The 22,914-nt window shown below is 32.7% G+C and overlaps 1 protein-coding gene and 1 long non-coding RNA gene across 2 annotated transcripts; both read left to right on the top strand.

Annotated features, from left to right (window-relative positions):
• Positions 1 to 5,420: 5,420 nt before the first annotated feature.
• LOC132621781 (probable galacturonosyltransferase 9) lies at positions 5,421 to 9,050 on the top strand. The gene is made up of 3 exons (XM_060336182.1): positions 5,421 to 5,839; positions 7,061 to 8,287; positions 8,463 to 9,050. The coding sequence occupies exons 1-3, from the start codon at positions 5,717 to 5,719 to the stop codon at positions 8,736 to 8,738; spliced, it is 1,626 nt and encodes a 541-aa protein (XP_060192165.1). The 5' UTR covers positions 5,421 to 5,716; the 3' UTR covers positions 8,739 to 9,050.
• A 5,242-nt stretch (positions 9,051 to 14,292) lies between these two features.
• LOC132623282 (uncharacterized) lies at positions 14,293 to 21,142 on the top strand. The gene is made up of 2 exons (XR_009576185.1): positions 14,293 to 15,819; positions 20,100 to 21,142. It is a non-coding gene; the product is annotated as an uncharacterized LOC132623282 (long non-coding RNA).
• Positions 21,143 to 22,914: the final 1,772 nt, after the last annotated feature.

Genomic DNA, 22,914 nt, shown 5'->3' with positions numbered 1-22,914 from the left:
CTTGAGGCTAAGAAATCATTATTATACCGAATGACCGTTGGAGCTTGCATCACAATTTAAATCTGAATATTTATAGTTGGATCAAATTTTTAAAAAGTATTTAGTTACACAAGGGGGAAGGGGATTACAAGTGAGTAATTGAACCCTCAGTCATCACTAACAAGTTGAAAGTTCAGGTAGCCAACAAATTGAGCTATTATGATCCTCGTTGTTGGATCAATTAGTGTTTTCGAATATGAAATTTTGAGGTACTTCTAATTTCAAAACATCGTTTCTACAAGGAATCAAACATGGAATTCGAATTATGGCCATTGAGTTTTACAAAACTCTTGATTTGTTATACGGATTAGTCATAATTCTTTTCATTTGAAGTTTGTTGGTTGCAGAATTCAATGGTTTCTAGTTTGGTGAAGTCGACTCCACCATACGTAAATAGTTTTTAGTTGTTTTGGGTTAACATGGATGGTCAAATATTCATGGTTGAGTCGCTTGGAGCAACAAATCAATGTCACATATTTAATGAAAGTCTCCCACGTGCCATCTCATAATTTCTTTAAAATTTTTAACCTGAAAACTAACATTAAGGGCAATGGAGATCCAATTGGTAGAATGAGGGCAAATACAAGCCATTTAATGTGTTAGGCACATTTTGGACCCTTTTTTGTTACTTATTTAAGCAAACACGCCTATCATTCTATTCATCTCGATTCATGTACATATTTTCCTTATTATTCTGTTTAAATTTATCATTCACTCTTAAATCTTAGTAAAATAATATAAACTCACACAAAAGTATATGACATGTTTTAGAATTACAAATTTAATACGTAAGATTTTATTTTATTTTTGTTAAATTCCGTGTTTACCCAAATACTAGCAAACTATGTTCGTGCGATGCACGGGACCCAACATGATTAATTTGATTACTCAATTTAGTTAGTCTTTATGGTTTGTATATTTTGCAAAGGATACTGCGATTCTCCTTAGTGAGTCTCCATATTTTTTTCATTTCCTCTTATTTTTTCCCTTAATTTCTCAATTGTTGTTAAAATTTATCTTGTTTTAATTATGTCCGCCTCTTTTTATATTTAGTAAGTTGACAATTCAAATATCCTACATGTCAAGTTTATAATCACAAGATTCAAAGGATATTTTATTATATTATACACATTTTTAATTTAGATTTGAAAGTCTATCTTTATTTCTTAAACTCCGTGTCTAGTCAAACGCAAACACTTAAATTGAGACATGGGGAGTATATGCCAAATGAAGAAAATGAAAGGAAAATCAGACACTGCGGATCTGTGGGAACTTAAAAAGTAAACACACAAGAGGTAGAATTAATGTTCAACTTCTGAAATGTACACATGTTAGTTCCTGCTTAGAGTACAATTTCAGTTGCTTTTTGTACAACTTATTGTTGTTGTGTTCGTTCACCTTGGGCGTTTATATATAATAAGAAAAATATAGAATAGAAAAATAGACATATATTTCCAGTAATGTGGCCAAGTAATATGGGACGAAGGGAGTACTTCATTTATTATTTCTTAAAGAACGTGAAATGTCAAGTATAGTAAGGTGGCCAGTAATATGGGACGAAGGGAGTAATTCATTTTTTAATTCTTAAAGAACATGAAAAGTCAAGTAATATGGCCAAGTAATATGGGACGGAGGGAGTACTTCATTAATTAATTCTTAAAAAACGTGAAAAGTCAAAAGTGAACAAGTAAAAGTGCACGGAGAAAATAAATGTATCGGAGAATTAAAATTGAAGTGCATATATGTATACATGAGAAGAGAATAAATATTCAGCAAGAACGTGAAAAGTCAAAAGTAAACAAATAAAAGTGCACGGAGGAAATAAATATGTGTCGGAGAATTAAAATTGAAGTGCATACGTGTATACATGAGAAGAGAATAAATACTATAACATATGTCCACGTGAGATTTATTAATTCCTAAAGAACGTGAAAAGTCAAAGTGAACAAGTAAAAGTGCATGGAGGAAATAAATTTGTGTAGGAGAATCAAAATTGAATTGCATACGTATATAAATGAGAAGAAAATAAATATTCAGCAAGAACGTGAAAAGTCAAAAGTGAACAAGTAAAAGTGCACGGAGAAAATAAATGTGTCGGAGAATTAAAATTGAAGTGCATATGTCTATACATAAGAAGGAAATAAATATTAAGTACTATGACATATGTCCACGTGGGATAAAAAAATAGTTGATTAAAGTGTACAAGTTATTTGGTACAAACATTCATTGCGTGTACAAGTTATAAAGCCTTTGGTACGAGCAGTCAATGCTGTGTTGGTCCCTCTTCCACACTTATATTTCTTTTCTATTGTATATAAATGTGAAGAGAATACGAACACTGCTATAATTTGTTGTACAAATAGTATTTAAAATAGTACTATAAAATGTGGGGCCATTTTGCTTGGCTTTTGGTCTGTGGACTGTGGACTTATTTAATTAGCCACCGAACACGAGTAGGCTTCTTTTTTCAGAAAATTTGTATCAAAAATTATATAAATTGTACACTTTAACCAACTACTTTGTTATCTCATGTGGACAAATATTATAGTATTGAATATTTATTCTCTTATCATGTATATACGTATGCACTTCAATTTTAATTCTCCGGCACATATTTATTTCCTTCGTGCATTTTTACTTGTTCACTTTTGACTTTTCATGTTATTTAAGAATTAATAAATGAAGTACTCCTTCCTTTCCATGTCACTTGACCACATTACTAAAAATATATGTTCAAATTACTTGTTCATTTACAAAACCAAGATAAAATTAATTAATTAATTCTCATCTTACCCTTAGTATTAAATGTTCTTGAAAATAGTCAATTTTCATTATAATGTATTTATTGGAGAGAGATAGACGTAAGATAATAAAATACATCTTTTATTGATGATTTCTTAAGGGGCGTGCAAAAGAAAAATTGGACAAGTAATACGGGACTGAGAGAGTATATATTTTACCATAATATTCATATTATTGGTGTATAGTTTCAATAACCTTGGAAAATGATTTGAAAATGAGTAATTAATGTGAAAGGTAAAATTAATACGAAGAAGAAAAATTAATTTGTACTAAAAGTTATATAATTTGTACACTTTAACCAACTACTTTGTTATCTCACGTGAACAAATGTCATAGTATTGAATATTTATTCTCTTCTCATGTATACACGTATGCACTTCAATTTTAATTTTTCGACACATATTTATTTCCTTCGTGCACTTTTACTTGTTCACTTTTGATTTTCCATGTTCTTTAAGAATTAATAAATGAAGTACTCCCTCCTTCCCATATTACTTCACCACATTACTAAAAATATATGTTCAAATTACTTGTTCATTTACAAAACCAAGATAAAATTAATTATTTAATTCTCATCTTACCCTTAGTATTAAATGTTCTTGAAAATAGTCAATTTTCATTATAATGTATTTATTGGAGAGAGATAGACGTAAGATAGTAAAATACATCTTTTTATTGATGATTTCTTAAAGGCGTGCACAAGAAAAATTGGACAAGTAATAAGGGACGGAGGGAGTATATATTTTATCATAATATTCATATTTATTGGTATATAGTCTCAGTAACCTTGTAAAATGATTTGAAAATGAGTAATTAATGTGAAGGGTAAAATTAATAAGATGAAAAAAAATTAATTTGTATCAAAAGTTATATAAATTGTACACTTTAACCAACTACTTTGTTATCCCACGTGAACAAATGTCATAGTATTGAATATTTATTCTCTTTTTATGTATACACGTATGCACTTCAATTTTAATTCTCCGACACATATTTATTTTCCTCTGTGCACTTTTACTTGTTCACTTTTGACTTTCCATGTTCTTTAAGAATTAATAAATGAAGTACTCCCTCCTTCCCATATTACTTGGCCACATTACTAAAAGTATATGTTCAAATTACTTGTTCATTTATAAAACCAAGATAACATTAATTAATTATTTCCTATCTTACCCTTAACATTAAATGCTCTTGAAAATAGTCAATTTTGATTAGAATGTATTTTTTTTTGATTAAGCACCGGGTGTCCGGGTCTCTTTGAGCCCCGACTAATCCCGGGGGTGCACAGGCCCTCGGCAAGGAGTTTCCCGCAAGTGCACCACGGGTAATTCAGGGTTTTACCCCAGTCTGATGGCCCTCAGAAATTGTTTGCACCCAGTGGGTTTCGAACTTGAGACCTTGAAAGGGAGCACCCCAAGGCTCAAGCCAATTACCACCAAGCCAACCCCTGAGGGTTTTTGATTAGAATGTATTTATTAGAGAGATAGATGTAAGATAGTAAAATACATCTTTTATTTATGATTTCTTAAGGGGCGTGCAAAAGGAAAATTGGACAAGTAATAAGGGACGGAGGGAGTATATATTTTACCATAATATTCATATTTATTGGTGTATAGTCTCAATAGCCTTGGAAAATGATTTGAAAATGAGTAATTAATGTGAAGGGTAAAATTAATAATAAGAAGAAAAAATTCTTTCTCTTGATATATTAACGTGGACAAGTAAAAGTGAACGGAGGGAGTGACTTTTATCCCCGTTTTTCTTCTTTGTCAATACTTAAAACGTGAAGAGAGGACGAACAATAGCAATGTAATTTGTACCAAAAGTTATATAAATTGTACACTTTAACCAACTACTTTTTTATCTCACTTGGACATATATCATAGCACTGAGTATCTTTCTAATTTTGATTTCTCTATAACAATTCTTTTTATCTATAATTGTTAATATAAAAAAATTAAAGTAACTAATTTACCCCTTATTAACATATTTTTTAATTAATTTAATAAAAATATTTTATTATTTTTGCTTTTAAAAAATCCAATATATACAGCAATGGATTTTATGTTTAGATCTGAACAGTTAGTTAACTGCGATGGATATCAACCTGTCGATATACATATAAGATATTAAAGAATTTAAAAGAAAAATCTAGAATCAAAAATTAATTTTCCCTCATATTCTTACTATTTTTTTTTCACATCGATAAACAACTTTCATTGTCATGAAAATGAGAAAAAAGTCCTACTATTTCCATCTCAAAAACTTAATTCCATCATATGTTTTTAATTTTAAAACTCCATTTTTTAATTATAACTAAAGTGATGGTACGTAAAATATATTTTGTATATATTGCTATATATAATAATAATTAGAATGTTATTAAAAGTTATTTACAAAATACAAACTTTAAAGACTGATTAATTAAAATGAATAAACATGTTGCACAGACATATTTTGCTAGTATAATAGAAATTTGCACATGAAAAGAAAGTTGAGGGGTTATTTCTGAAAAACTAAATTAAAGGAGGCCTTCATCTGCTTATTTTTTTTTTTCTTCACTGAACAGACTTATCATCTTTACTAATTACAAGAATCGCGTTAGATCCCGAGTTGATTAAATTTCTTAAAATACGAAAGCAAAAACCACCGACGCGGGGGAAGAGAATAGATTAGTCACCATCTTCAACTCCCAGCTTCAGATCTAATTAAATCAACTCCACATTAATTCCCAATTATTCTTCCACCTAAATTGAACTGAAATCCACATTTCCAAATTTGCATATGTAGTAACTATACAGATTAAAAGCAGAATATTTTGGTGTTTTCACATTGGAAATTTAGATCCATTAGGAGAAGAGATCTGAAAAAAGATATGGCGGTTGCAGTTCGAGGAGGCCGGCGTAATTTCTTCTCATACCGAATCTTCGTCTCCGCTATGTTTACTTTACTCTTTCTCGTCACTCTATCCGTTCTCTTCTCCTCTCACCACGGTTCTGTACGTTTTCACTCTCCCCTTAATTACTTTAATTCTCATTTGTTGCTGTTGCTTATGCATATTGTGCTCAATGCTTCTCTACGGATTTTCGTTAGAATAAATGTCTAACACAATGCATGTTGCCTCTACAAGCTTGAAGATTAGATCTTTTTTCTTACTAAGTAGTTGCTATTATCATATAACTTGATTTTAGTTTGATGAGGTCATTTATTTAAGGCGGAATACATTTATAGCTCCTTCAACTTGCCATTAAATAATTTCATTCAGACACTTGAATTCCATTGAGCATCTGAACAACAGCCATTACGTGTTAAGAATTCATCACCAACTTAATTAATATCTAATATATTTTGTGAAGAATCTAGAATAATTAAGGAGTTGTAGAGAATAGGGAGGAGCACTCTAGAATGAAGAGTGATTCTAGAAAAAGTTAAAAAATATCTCTCTCACTAGATCTTTCCATCTCCACCTATAAATAGAGGTGGTCATTTTAGTTGTAAGCAAGCAAGAGAAAGCAAGAGTGTTAGAGGAGCTCAAGAAGTGAGGGCAAGTAAGGATTGTGTGCTCAAGATAAGAGTGTTGCTGAAGCAAGCAACAAGTGAGTGATCAAGTGACCAATAGTAAAGAGCAACAAAGAGAGTTGCTAGAGTGTGAGTGCAAAAGAAAAAATTAGTGTAAGAAAACTCAAGTTGTGCCCGACGATTCTCAACATTACGTAGATTGGTTAACCACTTAAAATATGTTACCTCCTTTAATTACACGCATTAACCTCACTAAGTCGTAAAACCTCATGCTTGTTCCAATTGAGACTGATATGTATAATTAAAGTATGTCACATGTTGTATGCGGTTAACTTATTTACTAAGAGGCTCTTGAGAACACACTCAAAAGTTTTTTTCAAAATTTGGATCGAAAATGTCTAATAGGAACAGTTTATTGTTTGTTCAGGCACTCAACTGGAACAAGTAGTTCGAGTGTCTTAATGAAATATACTGGCAAGTTTAAGGGGTTGTCGGTGTATTAAGCCTTTCTTTAACTTCTTTCTCATAAATGTCCATTCTCCATGGATAAGGCATGTTTTATAATTTCCGTACATAGTATGTTTGCTGAGATTCAATCAGTTTAGATTTAGGTACATTGAAGTATGTAAATGGAGAATTGAGATTTGTATTGTTGTCAAGGTTACCTAGAAATTGACTGACATTTGAGCATTTGTAACAGACTACTGGGAATGCATATGTGCATCGGTCATTTGTGGCGGTGAGTTCAGATCCATTGAAGACTAGGTTAGGTTTAATACATAAACAAGCACATGATCATATAGCGCTTGTGAATGCCTATGCTGCTTATGCAAGGAAGCTGAAGTTGGAGATTAATAAGCAGCTTAAGATGTTTGAAGATTTGGCCCAGAATTTTTCTGATCTTCAGTCGAAGCAAAATTACCGCGCAAATTTGTTTGATACTGATGGACCCTTGGATGATGACTCTTTGAAACAGTTTGAGAAAGAGGTTAAGGATAAGGTTAAGTTTACGAGGTTATTGATTGCTGACTCAAAAGAGTCTTATGATAATCAGTTGAAAATACAGAAGCTGAAGGACACGATATTTGCTGTTAATGAGTTGTTCGTGAAGGCAAAGAAGAATGGACATTTTGCAAGTTTGATTGCTGCTAAATCAACTCCAAAGAGTTTACATTGTCTTGCTATGCGGCTTATGGAGGAGAGAATCTCACATCCTGAAAAATATAGGGATGAAGACCCGGAGCCTGAATTTGAGGATCCTACTCTGTATCATTATGCCATATTTTCAGATAATGTAATTGCAGTATCCGTGGTTGTGAATTCGGTGATAAAGAACGCAGAGGAGCCATGGAAACATGTGTTCCATGTTGTTACTGACAGGATGAATCTAGCTGCAATGAAAGTATGGTTTAAGATGAGGCCTATTCAGCAAGCGCACATTGAAATCAAATCTGTTGAGGATTTTACATTCTTAACTTCTTCCTATGTTCCAGTCCTCAAGCAACTTGAGTCCGCAAAGCTGCAGAACTTTTACTTCCAAAACAATGCAGAGAATGCTACGAAAGATGTGAACAACATGAAATTTAAGAATCCAAAGTACTTGTCGATGTTAAATCACTTAAGATTTTATTTGCCAGAGATGTATCCAACACTTCACCGAATTTTGTTTCTGGATGATGATGTTGTGGTTCAGAAGGATTTGACTGCATTGTGGACAATTGATTTGGATGGGAAGGTCAATGGGGCAGTTGAGACTTGCTTTGGTTCTTTTCATCGCTATGCTCAGTACTTGAATTTCTCTCACCCTCTTGTTAGAGAAAAGTTCAATCCTAAGGCGTGTGCCTGGGCATTTGGGATGAATATTTTTGATCTTGATGCCTGGAGGCGTGAAAAATGCACTGAGCAGTATCATTACTGGCAGAATTTGGTGAGTTGTTTTATGCCGTACCTTTTATCTTTTCATGTTTGATTTTTTTGGTCAGTTCATTATAGCTTAGAGAACAATAGGCTGAATTAGAGAATCTGATTGAGCTAGGACTTATTTTCTTTTATCATATATCCTATTAAGGAATCTGTTCTTATCAATTATTTCTTTTAATTAGAATGAGGATCGGACATTGTGGAAATTGGGAACACTTCCAGCTGGGCTGATGACCTTCTACTCGAAAACCAAATCACTGGATAAGTCGTGGCATGTACTTGGCCTTGGGTACAATCCAAGTGTAAGCATGGATGAAATCCGCAAGGCTGCTGTTATTCACTATAATGGAGATATGAAGCCTTGGCTGGACATAGCCTTGAACCAATACAAGGAGCTATGGACTAAATATATTGATTCTGAAATGGAATTTGTGCAGATGTGCAATTTTGGCGTGTAGAGGAGCACAATGTTATGCCTCAGCAACAATGAGGTAACAGAAACTAAAGCACACTCACTGTTCATCTGAATACTTGAAAAAATATTTTCATCCAGAGCAAAGCTCAGGCTGTTGATTCTGTCTACGGTATCTCTCTAATTAGTTGTCTTGTTATTTATTGTGACTTAAAAAAGTTGAAATGAAGCTCAGTTTTTGTAGACAGTGAAGTGATTCTTTTGTAACGGACTTTTAGCACGTACAATGGGTTCAGTGACTAATTAAGATTCTGAAACCATTAATGCACTTATACAAACTGCTACTAGTTTCTTTTTACTGGCTGAAATCTGTTGTGGAGATTGCAATAAATGAATTGCTTTTAATAAGCGAGTTGCGAAAGGGAAGTTTTGGATAGGATTGCAGGGCTTATGGTGTTCTTGGACTCAACCACCAAAATGTTCTTAAATTCTCAAGTATTTCCAAATAGTGTCATTTGTGAGAGTGATGCTGGTTGTGGCATTAGATAAAATGAACAAGGTTTACTCAAGATTTTTTATTCTTTTCCTTTTCCGTTAATTCATTATTACTAATAAGCTAGTAAAGGCAGTATTAGTCCTCTTGGGATTCTGCACCTCCCCTGATATCGTTTCGCATTTATTAAAAAAAATAAAAAATTGTTCCATTTGCTGCTCACAAGGTGATCTCAGCCACGCCCGGGGTTCCTCTTACCATATGTCTGCATCTTCCCAAATGTTTGCAGTCACTATAGGTTCGTAATTCTTCCACATATACTTGTTTCATCTCCTTCTCTGCTCAATGGTATGTTCCTTTCAATCTGATCTCAATCTATTTCTGGTAGAGTTAGTTGGGTTATCATGTCAAAATGTTGCGTATCTCTTCTTTCAAATAATAGAAAAGGGAAGAGATTATCAAAAAAAAAAAAAAAAAAAAGGGAAGAGATTAGTTGTAAGAAATGGATAATGCAAGACATATTGTTGATTCGGTAACGTCCTTGTATAAAATCTATCCTCCTTTTCTTGTTCTTATTATACTATCATTTATCTTGGTTATCTATCATGATGTAAATCTTTAGCAAGTACAAGGAAAAAATGGCTGCCTTAATATTTTTAAAGTGCTCTAGATTCACAAAATAGAAAGTCAAAATGCCAATCATTGCATGTTTTATTTTATCAATTTAGATAGCTGTCTCCTTGATGTGAATGTTAGTGAATTTAGACATAATTTGAAGTAGGAGATAACCTAAACCTAAAATTTATTGTATAATTTCAATAACACTGAGCATTACTGCGCTGTAAACTACTGCATTTATAAAGGCTAGACAGGCCATTATGATGGTGGTAATTCTACCATGGCAGTATGCAGTAGGGAAGCAGAAAATTCTTTTTTTTTTTTGTAAGTTTTGAAGTTTGCTCTTGCTACATTAGTGTCTATCGCTCAATGACTGAAGATAGATATTTTACTAGTTCAGCAAAGATAAGAGACTAGGCTGTGAATTGAAAACAGAACACACATTAGGGTGCAAATGCTAAGAGATCGTGGTTATAAACTTCTAATGATATGATTTTGTGCTGAAGTACGTGTTGAAGATCCAAACTTGGTTATACTAGTACCCTTCATAAGGTTCAATTTGTAAGATAACTATCTTGTCTGTGTTCATATGCATTTCTCCATCTCAAATTAGATGTCTTAGTACGGGTTTAGACGGAGATTAAGGAGAATTTGTTTATTATTTGTGTGGTGCCATATACCAGCCATTCTTTTAGGAATGCAACAATGGGGATGTCGATCTAAAAGGATACTATATACTAGTAAATAGTTATAATACTAATAGGTAAATAACCCCCTTGGAGTCCTTCCTCTCTCTGTAAAAGAGCGAATATAAAAGGATGCTGTAGTATTGTTTATTTAAAGATCTGGGTCTTATTTAAGTCTTACATCTTGCTTTTGCTAGTGTTAGTAATTAAGCCACCCCTGATTGGCGTACTGTACAACGTATAGTAGAAATTTGAATATCCCAGAACATAGTACACAGTATAGTAGGAAACATGAAAGAGTAGACTGGGGGAAAGTACTGTCGGGGAATGAGGGACGTCAAATGTGTGCCACTATTGTGCATTCGCTGTGTGCTTTACTTTTTGAAAAGCTATTCAGAACTCATTCCTTAAACTATAGTATTAAAGTGGGATCCATCTGACTCACCATAACATGATTGATCATGAGCTTCGAGCCGCTGCGTCTAAACACATTAGTAAAGCATATTCTTGTCACTTTTTATCAACAGTTTGACATCTCTTAATTAACTTCTATTTTTTAGACATGGCATCTGAAGTGAGGCATCTACTTAACTTTCCACGGCCATTTGCGTTTAGCATCTACCGGGAAATTTCAGAATTAGAAAAAGGACCTTGGGTTAAACCCAAAAGGTTTTCTCGTACTATATATCGTTCCTTACTTTCTTTTAACCAGTTAATGACTAAGAAACAACCACCTGAAAACCCACTAGTAATAATAGTTCTTGTGAAGACAATGAATTTTCAGCTCAATCCAGCTTAAAATATAAGGAGAACATATTCCCTCAACAAGTGTAAAACACTTTGACACTCTCGTTTCCCCTCTACGCTCGATACCGAAGATTTAAGAAAATTGACTATGTGTTTACCTTAGTCACAAAAGCCTGTTCAAGAGCTGAGAATTATCCAATAACATATAGAAGAACATGATTCATTCTCTCAACTATTTTAAGACACTAAGAGCTTTCTTGATTTGATACCACTTTATTAATATATATATATACATATATATTTTATTTTTATTTTTTGGAGCACACCATGAGGGATCTAGAGAAAGGAAATGGAGGAGGGGACGGTGAGTCTCACCAGAGTTGCTTCCTGCAGCTAGGATAAAATGTAACAAACAATTACTTAGGCTTTGTAGACGTTGTTTCCCAATACACAGAACTCTAAGTAATGGTAGTACAATCTATCTCCCATAATATGATAATAGCTTTGTATAAAACAATTGGAAATGCAAGAACTAAAAGGAAGTTTATTATAGAAGGTCAAGCAAGAGAAGGAGTGGCCAAGTAGCTAGGCTTGTCATCACCAGCCATGATGACCACAATCTTTGGTTTCACTGTCTCTATCATGTCAATCTGGTTATGAACATTTGTGGGGATCATCGTCCCATTATTCTCTCCCCTTGACATTGGCGATGAATTACGCGATATCTTTCTACAATAATGTGCGCAGACGAGAAGCATGAGTGCTACAGAAATGAGTAGAAATATAAAGGCTAAGCCTCCAAAAAGGTAAGGGACTGTAGAATTCCATCTCCAGACTGAGCAAGAATATGGGCTATTACAGTTTGAAGGTCTCATCTATGATCTCAATGTGTTTTTAAGTGTGGAGTTTTGGTGCGGGCGTTATGGTTCTGCAAATTATTTACCATCTCTTTTTAAAGGTGAGAATTGAGGATGTTAAGAAAGGAAGATTCTAAAATGTGCCCTTTAGATTCTTCTGAACAGTTGCGAGAAAATCAAAGGGATACAATAAATTAAGAGTAGTCCACTGAAAATAGTAAAAGTGAATACAAAGGCACTTGCAGAATTGTAGTTCCGATGTGTGCTTTGTCTTCGTCACAAGTCATTAAGTTTCTGATTGTGAATATTTTGCAAGAGCGCCATGAGGTCTCGTGTTAGGTATAGAGCACAAGTTGCATCATATATAGCTTTAGCATATAGATTGGTGTACAGAGCACACCTTGGGGTGCGGTCCTTCTCTGAACCCTGCTAACGCAAGATATTTTATACATCGGCTGCCCTTTTATATAAATTTTGTACCTACGGAATGAAATACGTTAACATACATGTATATGTACAATAATTTAAACAATAATGATCGTAATGATCCAGTTGGAAAGGTGATAAGACATTTTACTTTCACTTTTCATTACAAAAACGAAAGAAATCGTGAAATTGTGGTCATATCCTATCACCTCTTTAGTTTAGTTGTCACTCCTCAGTAGCTCATCTACAATTACTATCATAAGAAAATCATTCCTATCTCTCTAAAACATCAACCGACGACGGGACAACAATATCTACGCACTAAATAGCTACGGATGTTGTTTGATATTGATTTCACTTAAGGAAAGATAATTTTTCACTTCAACCAATGAAGTTAATTGTTTGCTATATGGTCAATAGTAAGCTTTAGGTTTTATCTTACTCTTTAGGGGTTCACTCTTCTACCTCTAAGTTCCTAGCTATGAGTTTGAGACATTGAATACACATTTCCCCAACTTATGTAGTTTATTCCCCTCTGGAGCATACGCATTTGTAGTAAATTGAAATGAACAAACAACTCAGGAGATGCCTTTTGGAGATGGGGGCTATATTTAGAAGGCGCATGTGAGGTTCAGATTCGGAGTCAAATTGAAGCTGGCTATGGCCAATGAAGCCTCTCTCCTTAGAGCTCCTTTTCAAAATGGCCTATTGAACTTTCCCTAGTTATGTTTTTTTATTCACCAAGGGTTGACACAATGACGACACTCTCCATTTCTTAACAAAGTTTGTCCTAACCTTTACTTCTAAGATTAGCAATGAATGGCGACACAAGAACAATTATCTCAGCCTCAGAGTAATAGAAATTAGCAATATATTTTTAGTTTATTACACCAAAACTATAAAACTACTACTTTTTTCAACAGCAAAAAAATATATAACTATATATGTCACAGGAAATAACTTGATCAACTCAGTTTGAATAATATTCACGTGACACCACTTTAAAAAATTAAAAGAACCATTCATAAGCATAAAGTTGATATTTTGTAAGGTGAGATTATCCTGGACGTATGGTCAGATTGAACTTAACAATGGTTAGAGCATTAATTATCGACTTCCTGTTAATGTATAAAATATCTTATTCAATTAGATACACTATCTTTCTGGGCCAATATCTAGATACGTAATCAATAATGGCGCTTTAAGGTTCAGCGTCAAATATAGGCGTCTCATCGCTTTTGATTAATATATGTTTTTTCGGGACTTTTGATTAATAATATATACTCGTCCCCGTTCAGCCGTTCTTATAGACATAGTGTTCCATTATACACAAAACGTAGAATGTCAACTTGATTTATATATGCAAGTATTATATCCAACAATTAGTTTAAAAATAAGTTTGATGGATAAAACATTAAATTTAAATAGTTAAACAAAATAAATTGTCAAAATACTACTCTCTCTGTCAAAAAAAAATAAATACATTTTTATATTTAGAAATAATTTAACATAAAAATTTTTCTTTTATCTTTAATAAAATAATTTAAAACAATACAAATATCTATGACTTCTTTTGAACCATAATTTTCAAAAGTTTTTTTTTCTCTTAAACTCCTTTATCACATAGGGAGGGGTATAAATGCGAAAATGATGTCACTTGTTCTTCGAATATTATTAAGTACAGTAAGTCGGTAATTAATTTCAAGACAAGATAGGGGGGGCATACAAATGGGATGCAGAATATTATATTATATAAAAAAATATGAGGTGCTTTAATATTATATTGGGAAAAAAAAATATCAGGTGGTTTTTGGTTGTTGACCGGGAAATGTTGTAGTGCCGCGGCGCCCCGTTGAAGTAGTAGGGAATATCCAATGGAATATATGCAAAAAATTGAGTACAACAATTTTCCGTTAGCTAATTGTGAGTGCCACATAACAATAATAATTAAAAAAACAGAGCTCCCCCTGACAAGTGTTCTTTTCGTCCTTCAATGCTCGCAGTAGCGACACGCATGGCACTCTCTGTTCATATTTGCCTTTTCCCTATTACTATTTTGAAATTTTTTAATCTCTCTTTCCTCGTCATAATCTACTCATTTATTCGTGTTATCATTCGTTTCTCACTTTTTGGCGTGAACCGTTCGCCGCATCCCTATCCATGTTTCCACAAAAAGGTTAGTGTTGGCATTTAATCACAACCGCACTAGTGTTGCTTTTTTCTTCTTCTTCCTCTTTACTCATATGTCAAATCTCTGCTCTCACTTTAAGAACGAGCTGTGAATTAAAGTAACCAAATAAACCTTACTACTGTACCCTGTAAAAACTTTGATTAAATCCAAATTTCAGAGCTTTAATTTTCTTGATAAAGATAAACCCCACAAGTAAGGATGGAGCTAGAGGGGCAGGATTCATCCAAAATCTTTTTTTTTTTTTTTTTTTATATAGTTGATGATGAACTTTTTTTTCGGCGAAAATTCTGACTCCATTAGGTCACTGTCTACGAGATAGAAAAAAAAGGAAAAAGACACTTCTCTGCCGTCAAATTTGTAAAGGGGGTCACATCAAAAATAAAATTATTGGGTTCACCATAGATTTATAGATTGCTCATAAATTAAATACCCAATTCACGTTAGTTTCAGCTTTGACTACCAGAACAAAAGAGTGAAAAAAGGTGAAGACCTCGATTATATATATATATATCATCATCTTGAGTAATTATACAGAACAAGATGGTGTTTGTTAATTAGCTAGCATAGCAAATCATAAACTCTGAAACTGATTATGCCAAGAAGAACTCATGATCTACTATTTCTCAACTTTCTGTGTTTTACATATTCCTAAAAATTACAAAAAGAACCTCAGGCTTACAGCAAAAAAATTCAAGTAAATACACTGAGTTAATCACACAGCTGAATCAGTAGGAACTCCGATGTGAGACGGTTTGTGATCACCGGCCATGATGACGACGATTCTTGGAGACATCTCCACAACTGTACTGTTTGACACAGGACATGCAGATTTCTGCTGGTCGGACGAGGAAGAAGAAAGACGTTTATGGAAGGAACAAACAAGGACTATAAGTGCAACAACAATGAGAAGTAACATTATTCCTAAACTTCCAAATAGGTAAGGAAGTGGTGATCTCCATCTCCAGAATGATGAACCCATTGATGCTCTAGTTGTATTTATATCTCTCATTACTCTCTCTTTAATTTTGATTCTCTGTTACTCCAGAAAGAGTATACAAAGCACTAGGCACTGATGCAGACGATGGCAATTTTTAGCTACTTTTATAGAGGTAAACAACTTGAACTCAAAGCCCCACCTTCCATGAAATTGCTAATTTGCCACTAGCTTTATCCTCTGTCTCCTCTCGGCTAAATACTTATCCGCTATTTATACGAAATCAACTTAAGTTACTCAGTTAAGTAGTTTTAAAAAACAGTGTTAGTTAACCATAATTAATAGGCCGTTTGACCAAGCTTTTGGGAGGCCAAAGAGATTCATTTTAAAAAATTTGAGGTTTTTGGGAGAAAATAGATGTTTTGGGTGAGCAGCAGAAGCTCTTTTTTTTTAACCTAAAATAAGTGTTTTTTGGGAGTAGCAAAAACTCTTTTCCTAAGCTAAAAAAAAAGTAGTTTTGAGAAAAATATACTTAGAAGCATTTTCTAGAAGTTCTGTCAAACACTAATTACTGTTCAAAAATGTTTTTCAAATTGATTAGCCAAACATAAACTTCTTCTTACCAAAAATGCCTTTGAAATAACAATTACAAAATAAGTTGATTTTAGAAACTTGACTAAATATGCTATAAGTGATAATTATCTACATTCAAATACACATCATGTATATCCATTAGCTGGTGTAAACACTTGGTTTGGTTAAGTTTTTACCAATTTATATTTCTTTTTTAGACCGATGTGGAGTTAAAAAGAACTCCTTTAAAAAAGTGACATGATATATTTAAGGCGATAAAATTTAAAGATGATTTGATTTGTTATACATATTTAGGAAATTATAAAAATAATAATTGCTTTTTTATTAGATCAAAGGTAAAATCAGACAAATAACTTAAAGTGGAGGTAAGTAATATTCTCTTAATGCTTCATACGATCCGGTTTTTATTTTGTTTTAACATGTGCTTCCATTAATTCCTCACTATTCAAGTTTCAAATCACGTTAATCTCATTTACTTCCATGGTTATAAAGTGAATTGGACTTTTTCTTCTTTGCCATTAGGCATTAAGTTACAACTTTTACAGATATAAATAACAAATATAGGAAGAGATGGAACAAAGACACATTATAGGAAGAGATGGAACACGGTAGAAGAATTGATTGGGTTGAGATTCGAGTTAAGTGTACCAATTACAACTTCCTTTTTATATTACACCACTTTTTAGTTGTAAAGATTAAAATTCCATCATAAAGCAGATAGCCCTTTGACTAAATTAAGTAGTAAAACTTTTATAAAACTAATCAGATGAACCAAGACTATTTCAGATTTAATGACAGCACCTAAAGATCAACTCATGATTAACTACCATACGATGTACTCGCCAAAAATAGGAAAAAGAAAACAAATAAAGAAAAGAAAAATTGAAATAACAAGGCTAAATTAGCATGCATTTCTACCCTTAAAAAATGTTAAATTCTGTTTCCTTTCACAAGTTTAGAAAATTTAAACACAAGAACTGGTTATTAATAAACCAGCTCATGGAATTGCTGGAAAAAAAAAAACAGCTCATGGAATTTGGCTAAGGCAAACCACTTTTTGCTATGCCAAGAAGCATCAACACGTGTCATTACAGTCTTTTGGTACTTAGTACGTTTAGCCATTGATGGATCTCTCTAGTTTTTAAGTCTAGATTCGTGCCCGTCTACCTATTACTCAATAGTGGAGCCGAATTCAAAAGAATATTAAAATGAGATGAGTATGAAAGAAAAAAACAGATAATAACTAGGCTAGTACAATTAATTCTAAACTATTTAATTTTCATAAATTTTATTATAGTGCTTAGTGACGGAAACATATTTTTCACTAAAGAGATTCATAATATAAAAATACCAAAAGATTAAACATCTACAATACATGCATAAAAAATAATTTTGAGTTTATAACAGTACCAACCAATTAAATTAAGTTAAAAGACATGTTGACCACATGTATGTGATAAATGACGCCCCCGGCTTTAAAATAGTTTGGGTGGGTAGAGATATGGGAAGAATTGAGGAGCAGATATGGACTTAATAATCGTTACACATTTTCCATAATGTAGGACTGGAGAAGAAATTAATTAGTGTAAGTGTCTGCCACTGAAAGATAGAAGTGGAGACTTCTCTTTTAATGTTGATATAATGTCACATTTGAAACAGACTCTCTTGGTGTTGGTGGTATATAATTACTGTAACTCACTAGGGATAACGATAGATCATGAGTCATGAGACGCAATACCAAGTTTGTAGACATTAACATCCCAACATTTTCAAGTGCTCAAAAATTACGTCTAGTTTATTTCACAGAAATCTGACATTGCCAAGCCACCGCATTCTACCAAATCAACTCAACCCACAAATATTTATCGTACAAGTGATAAAATTAGTCCATAAAAATATTACTCCGCTTTATTTAAGTTGGATAGGTGGGCGGATTATACTTTCGCGAAGAGTCAATTTGGACGCAGTTCAAGTCAGCTCACCTAAAGTTACACTGATTTTGACTAAATATGTAATCCCAAAAAAACTCTTCAAAATATCTAAACAATTTGTTTTCTGTTTGAGTTGTTATACATAGCAAAAATAAACAGTTTTTTTTTTTTTTACAATTAAACAAATTATAAAAATTAAAAATTGACTAGAATTGAACGAGTTAAGCTATATGGTTTAAACTGCGGTGTCTAACATAAATGGTTTACATAATTGGGACAGGGAAAACCGAAGAGACTCGGGTCAATAAGTCAATTACCATCAACTTTAAAAAGTTAAATGAGCTCACAAAAGTGTCTAGTTGTTTAAAAAATTAACAAAGTGGATCAACTTGTAATAATTTTTCCACAGTGGGTATCGAATAATAAGTTCATACGTTCCACTTAAAAAGACAAATGTGGTAGTGTAACTTCCTCTAATTGACTTATTATCCCCACATTTACAATGAATTTCACATAGACTGCTTTTTACTTGCTCCTTGGTCCATCTTAAACCACTTTCAAAAGTAAGTTCATATAGATCACTTCAATGATGCGTTAAAGAAAAGAATATATTGAAAAGTGCAACCAATTTCTCTAGCCTTCCTGATATAATGTATAGACATGTCCAACACGGCAACACGCCATGGTAATAAACTATTTTACTTAACAGAAGAGATGGTTTTCTTTTAAGGATATATCAATCTTAAAGAAACAAGAATTCCACTTAAAATAGAAACCAACTTTCTGGATGACCGGTGAAGTCATCGACACGTTTGGTTTTCACTGGGGGTGTACAAAGTAAACCGACAAATCGCACCAAACTGTTAAATCGAGAAAAAAAACTCGATTAGTGGTTTGGTTTGACTTGGTTTGGTGTTGAAAAAAAAAACCCGACCATAATTGGTTTGGTTTGGTTTTAACTAAAAAAAGTCAAACCGAACCAAACCAACCCGACATTACTTGTATTCAATTTTTAAATTATTTTATACATAAAAATATTTATTTGTAATGTAATTTATAAATATTTCTTAAATTTTTTCGTAGTTTTTTATCTATTATCATATTATTCAAGTTTGAATTTAAAATTTTGAATGTCAATAAGTTTTATATCCTATGGATGTTAGTAACTCAAATAAAGTCCAAGCCAAAACCAACTCAACATTAATGCTAACAAAAGAAATTCAATTTACCACTAGGAATGACAATAATGTTGGATATCTATTCTTTAGAGAGTGAAAATACATAACTTAAGTTTTTTTCTTTGTCATGTAATTAATACTTATTTAGCCGTACTTATTTTAGCATGACTTAGTCTTTTTAGATTATGGTCATTTTCTTTATGGCTTGTTAATTAACAATATTTATTTTAACCGATTTTATTAGCTTTTGTTGAATATTTTAATACAACGTCATCACTCTTCTCACATTTTGTGTTATTTTCTTAAGAAACACCTTAATTATATAGTTGTATCTTACTAGGACTAAAAAAATATTTGAAGTAAAAGTTATATCTTTTGTATCAAGACTATTCCGAAAAAAAACCCGAGAAAACCGAATAACCCGAGAAAACCCGAGGTTGAAAAACCCGAATTTTATTGGTTTGGTTTGGTGTATAAATTTAAAAACCCGACGCAATTGATTTGGTTTGGTGTTTAAAAAATTTGAACCAACCCGATCCATGTAGACCCCTAGTTTTCACACAGATGAGGGATATTGCCGTGTGATGTGTGCCACCTTACATTATTGTCAATCCAATATGAAATTGTTATAGATGTGTCTAGGGTTATAATTTAAAGTTTGAACAATATCTGCGGTTAAATAGTCCATTTCTCCTCTTTTCCTCCACCCTACATTTATTTTTTTGTACTTAATTATTCTTAATTTCTAGCAGCTTTAAGTGAAACAACATAGAAGGAGGAGAAAGGACGACATGATGTTATCATTTTGGCTCGATGAACAACAACCGGAAAACAATTGCACATCGGTGATCAGTTTGACCAAAAAGTAGGGGATAAAACTAAGTCATTGGATTAGTATATGTGTTCATATACTAATCCAATGACTTCAGAAGTTAACTTACAGGTTTTTTTTTATGTTATTAGTGTATTTTAAGTTGTTATAGTTGATAAGATGTTTTTTTTTAATTACTAAACCACCCCCTTTTATACAATAATCTATAAATATATTTTAGATGATTTAATAATGTAAAAATTATTCTACAATATCTGTAAGAAAGTTTTAATGCCTACACAATAAAATGAGAATTTAATTACAATCCATGATAAGTATTTTTGTCATCATCTACTAATTATTTATTTGTTCGGCCATCTTTTAGTCTCTTTTGCGTGAACGGTTTGCCGCATCCCAAAAAAGTTAGTACTAGTAGCACTGTACTATCTTTCCAGCAATTAGTACAATACCCGCACGCAACGTGAACTCTTCTAATTAATTGACGTTCTCACTCAAATCTCATTCATTCATCTTCACATGGTTCGTACTGCAGAATTGCCTGTATCGCTGAGGTTCCACAAAAAGAGAAAAACTCCTATGAAAATAATCAAATATACAATTAACACAGAAATTGCGACGATTCCCTTTAATTAAGGCACATAAGTTAAAACGGAAGGACTAATACGTTTTGTTATAAGAAATTTGAAAATTATATTCTCGAATCAACACAGAAATTAATTAATTACTCTAATTAACCTCATATAACTCCGATTTCATTCACATGAAGGAGTATTGTTTTTACATATCCCTTAAAACTATAGAAGAAAATTACAAATGAAATCCCAGGTTCTAATAGAAACTATATCTAGAGCTAGCAAAACTTTTAGATAAAGGAGGAAGAGATAAAAAAAAAATCAGTCATAATCAGAAGGTTTAGCAGATGAAGTAATTGGAACTCCGATTTGAGTGGGTTTTTGATCGCCAGGCATGATAACGATGATCCTAGGCGACATCTCCGCAATTGTAGCACTGTTGTTAGAAGGACTTGTAGATTTGTCTTCATCGTGAGATGACCGATGCGTATGGAAGGAACAAGCAAGCAGGACAAGTGCCACGATAATGAGTGCCAACGTTAATCCTAAACCACCGAATAGGTATGGAAGTGGTGATTTCCATTCCCATAATAAAGTTCCATTTGGAGCCATTGAGGGGGTTGGTGATGTTGAATTTGTTTGTAGGTCTCTCATAACTCTCTCTAGAACAACAAAAATGAAGATGACTCAGATGGGAAATACAAGCTGAACTTATAGAGGCAAACAACTTGCGCACCAAGCACTACACTATATGAAATTGCTAATATGCCACTAATAGTAGGCTAGCTACCACTAAATAAGTTTCCCTTTATACTATTTTGTACAATGAATATAGTTTTTTGTTTTACGAAGTTTCTTGGAAATTATGGATGTTTCTTCCCATTTCGTTTTCCAGTATTAATTTCGCCTCACTCTTGATATTTCGTGCCAAAATATAATGATTGATTAGTGGGATATGAGGTTTACAATTTTTAATTTTTCCTATTTAATAGTAGTACACGACCGCGTAAAATTGATAAATGACGCCTCAGCTTTGATTTTTTTCCTTTAAAAGTTTTGGGTGGATTTCATATAAGCTTCTTCTTTTTTCTTTTTTTGGTAATTTTTCATATAAGCTTCATGAATCATGATCATATGTTTTTTTCCATACTGTAGCACAGGAGAAAAAAAAAAAACAATTGGCACAACTGCCACTTAAACAAACAAAAAGAAAAAAAAGAAGAAAAAGAGTAGCCTTCTAGCTTACACATACAATGTCATTTGAAGCGGACTGTTTAATTAGCTGGCATATTACTGTAACTCATTATGCATCTGTCATCATGACTCTGATTCTTGCCATACCAAGTTTCCGTACGCTTTATTCCAACATTTTCCAACTGCACAATACCTTTATCTCTATTCGTTTCACACTTTTTCAGAAAGAAAAAAAATTATGTCCGACGTTTTATAATTTAAATAGAAAAAAATGACCTCCAAATATTTTTTCTGCTATTTTTTTTTTCATGTATCATATTCAACAAGTTCATTTGAATAAAATTATATAATTAAAATAAGTTTTACAGAAATAACTCATTTATGTCACTCGTTAATAATTTAGTCCATTTATGTCATTGTCGTTATCAAAATGGTTCATCTATGTCATTGTGTTATCAAAATGGCTCATTCATGTCATTTTTTATTAACATCGGTTTTATAATACTAAATATAATATGTGGCCTCCAATTAGAGATTCACGTTATTTAAATAAACCAGCTTAATTTTAAATCTCAAATTAACAAAAAATCCAATCCAAATTAGTGAAAAATGGCATGAATGAGCCATTTTGGTAACAACGATGGCATAAATAAATCAAACTATTTATGAGTGACATAGATGAGTCATTTTCGATACTTCGATGGTATATTTGAGCTTTTCCGTAAGTTTTATAATGGATCATAAATCTGATCTCTCCTTTTCTAATTTTCGTTCCAAAAAGTTACGTTTCCGAGCCACCGCGTTCACCAACCCCAAACGAAAAACCTTCTACCAATTATCTTGTACTTTTGTCTTTTCTTTTCGTTGTCAACAAGAGAAGAACTTGTCATAGATAGTAATCATAGTTCATGGATTTGAAGTCCAAAAAAGAAGAATATGCGCTTAAATTAAATGAATTTCGGTGAGAAA

This window comes from Lycium barbarum, chromosome 12 (assembly GCF_019175385.1).
Source record: "Lycium barbarum isolate Lr01 chromosome 12, ASM1917538v2, whole genome shotgun sequence".
NCBI classification, from domain to species: domain Eukaryota; kingdom Viridiplantae; phylum Streptophyta; class Magnoliopsida; order Solanales; family Solanaceae; genus Lycium; species Lycium barbarum.
Note: the sequence above shows the minus strand (reverse complement) of the source record. Positions and strands in the feature narration are given on the sequence as shown.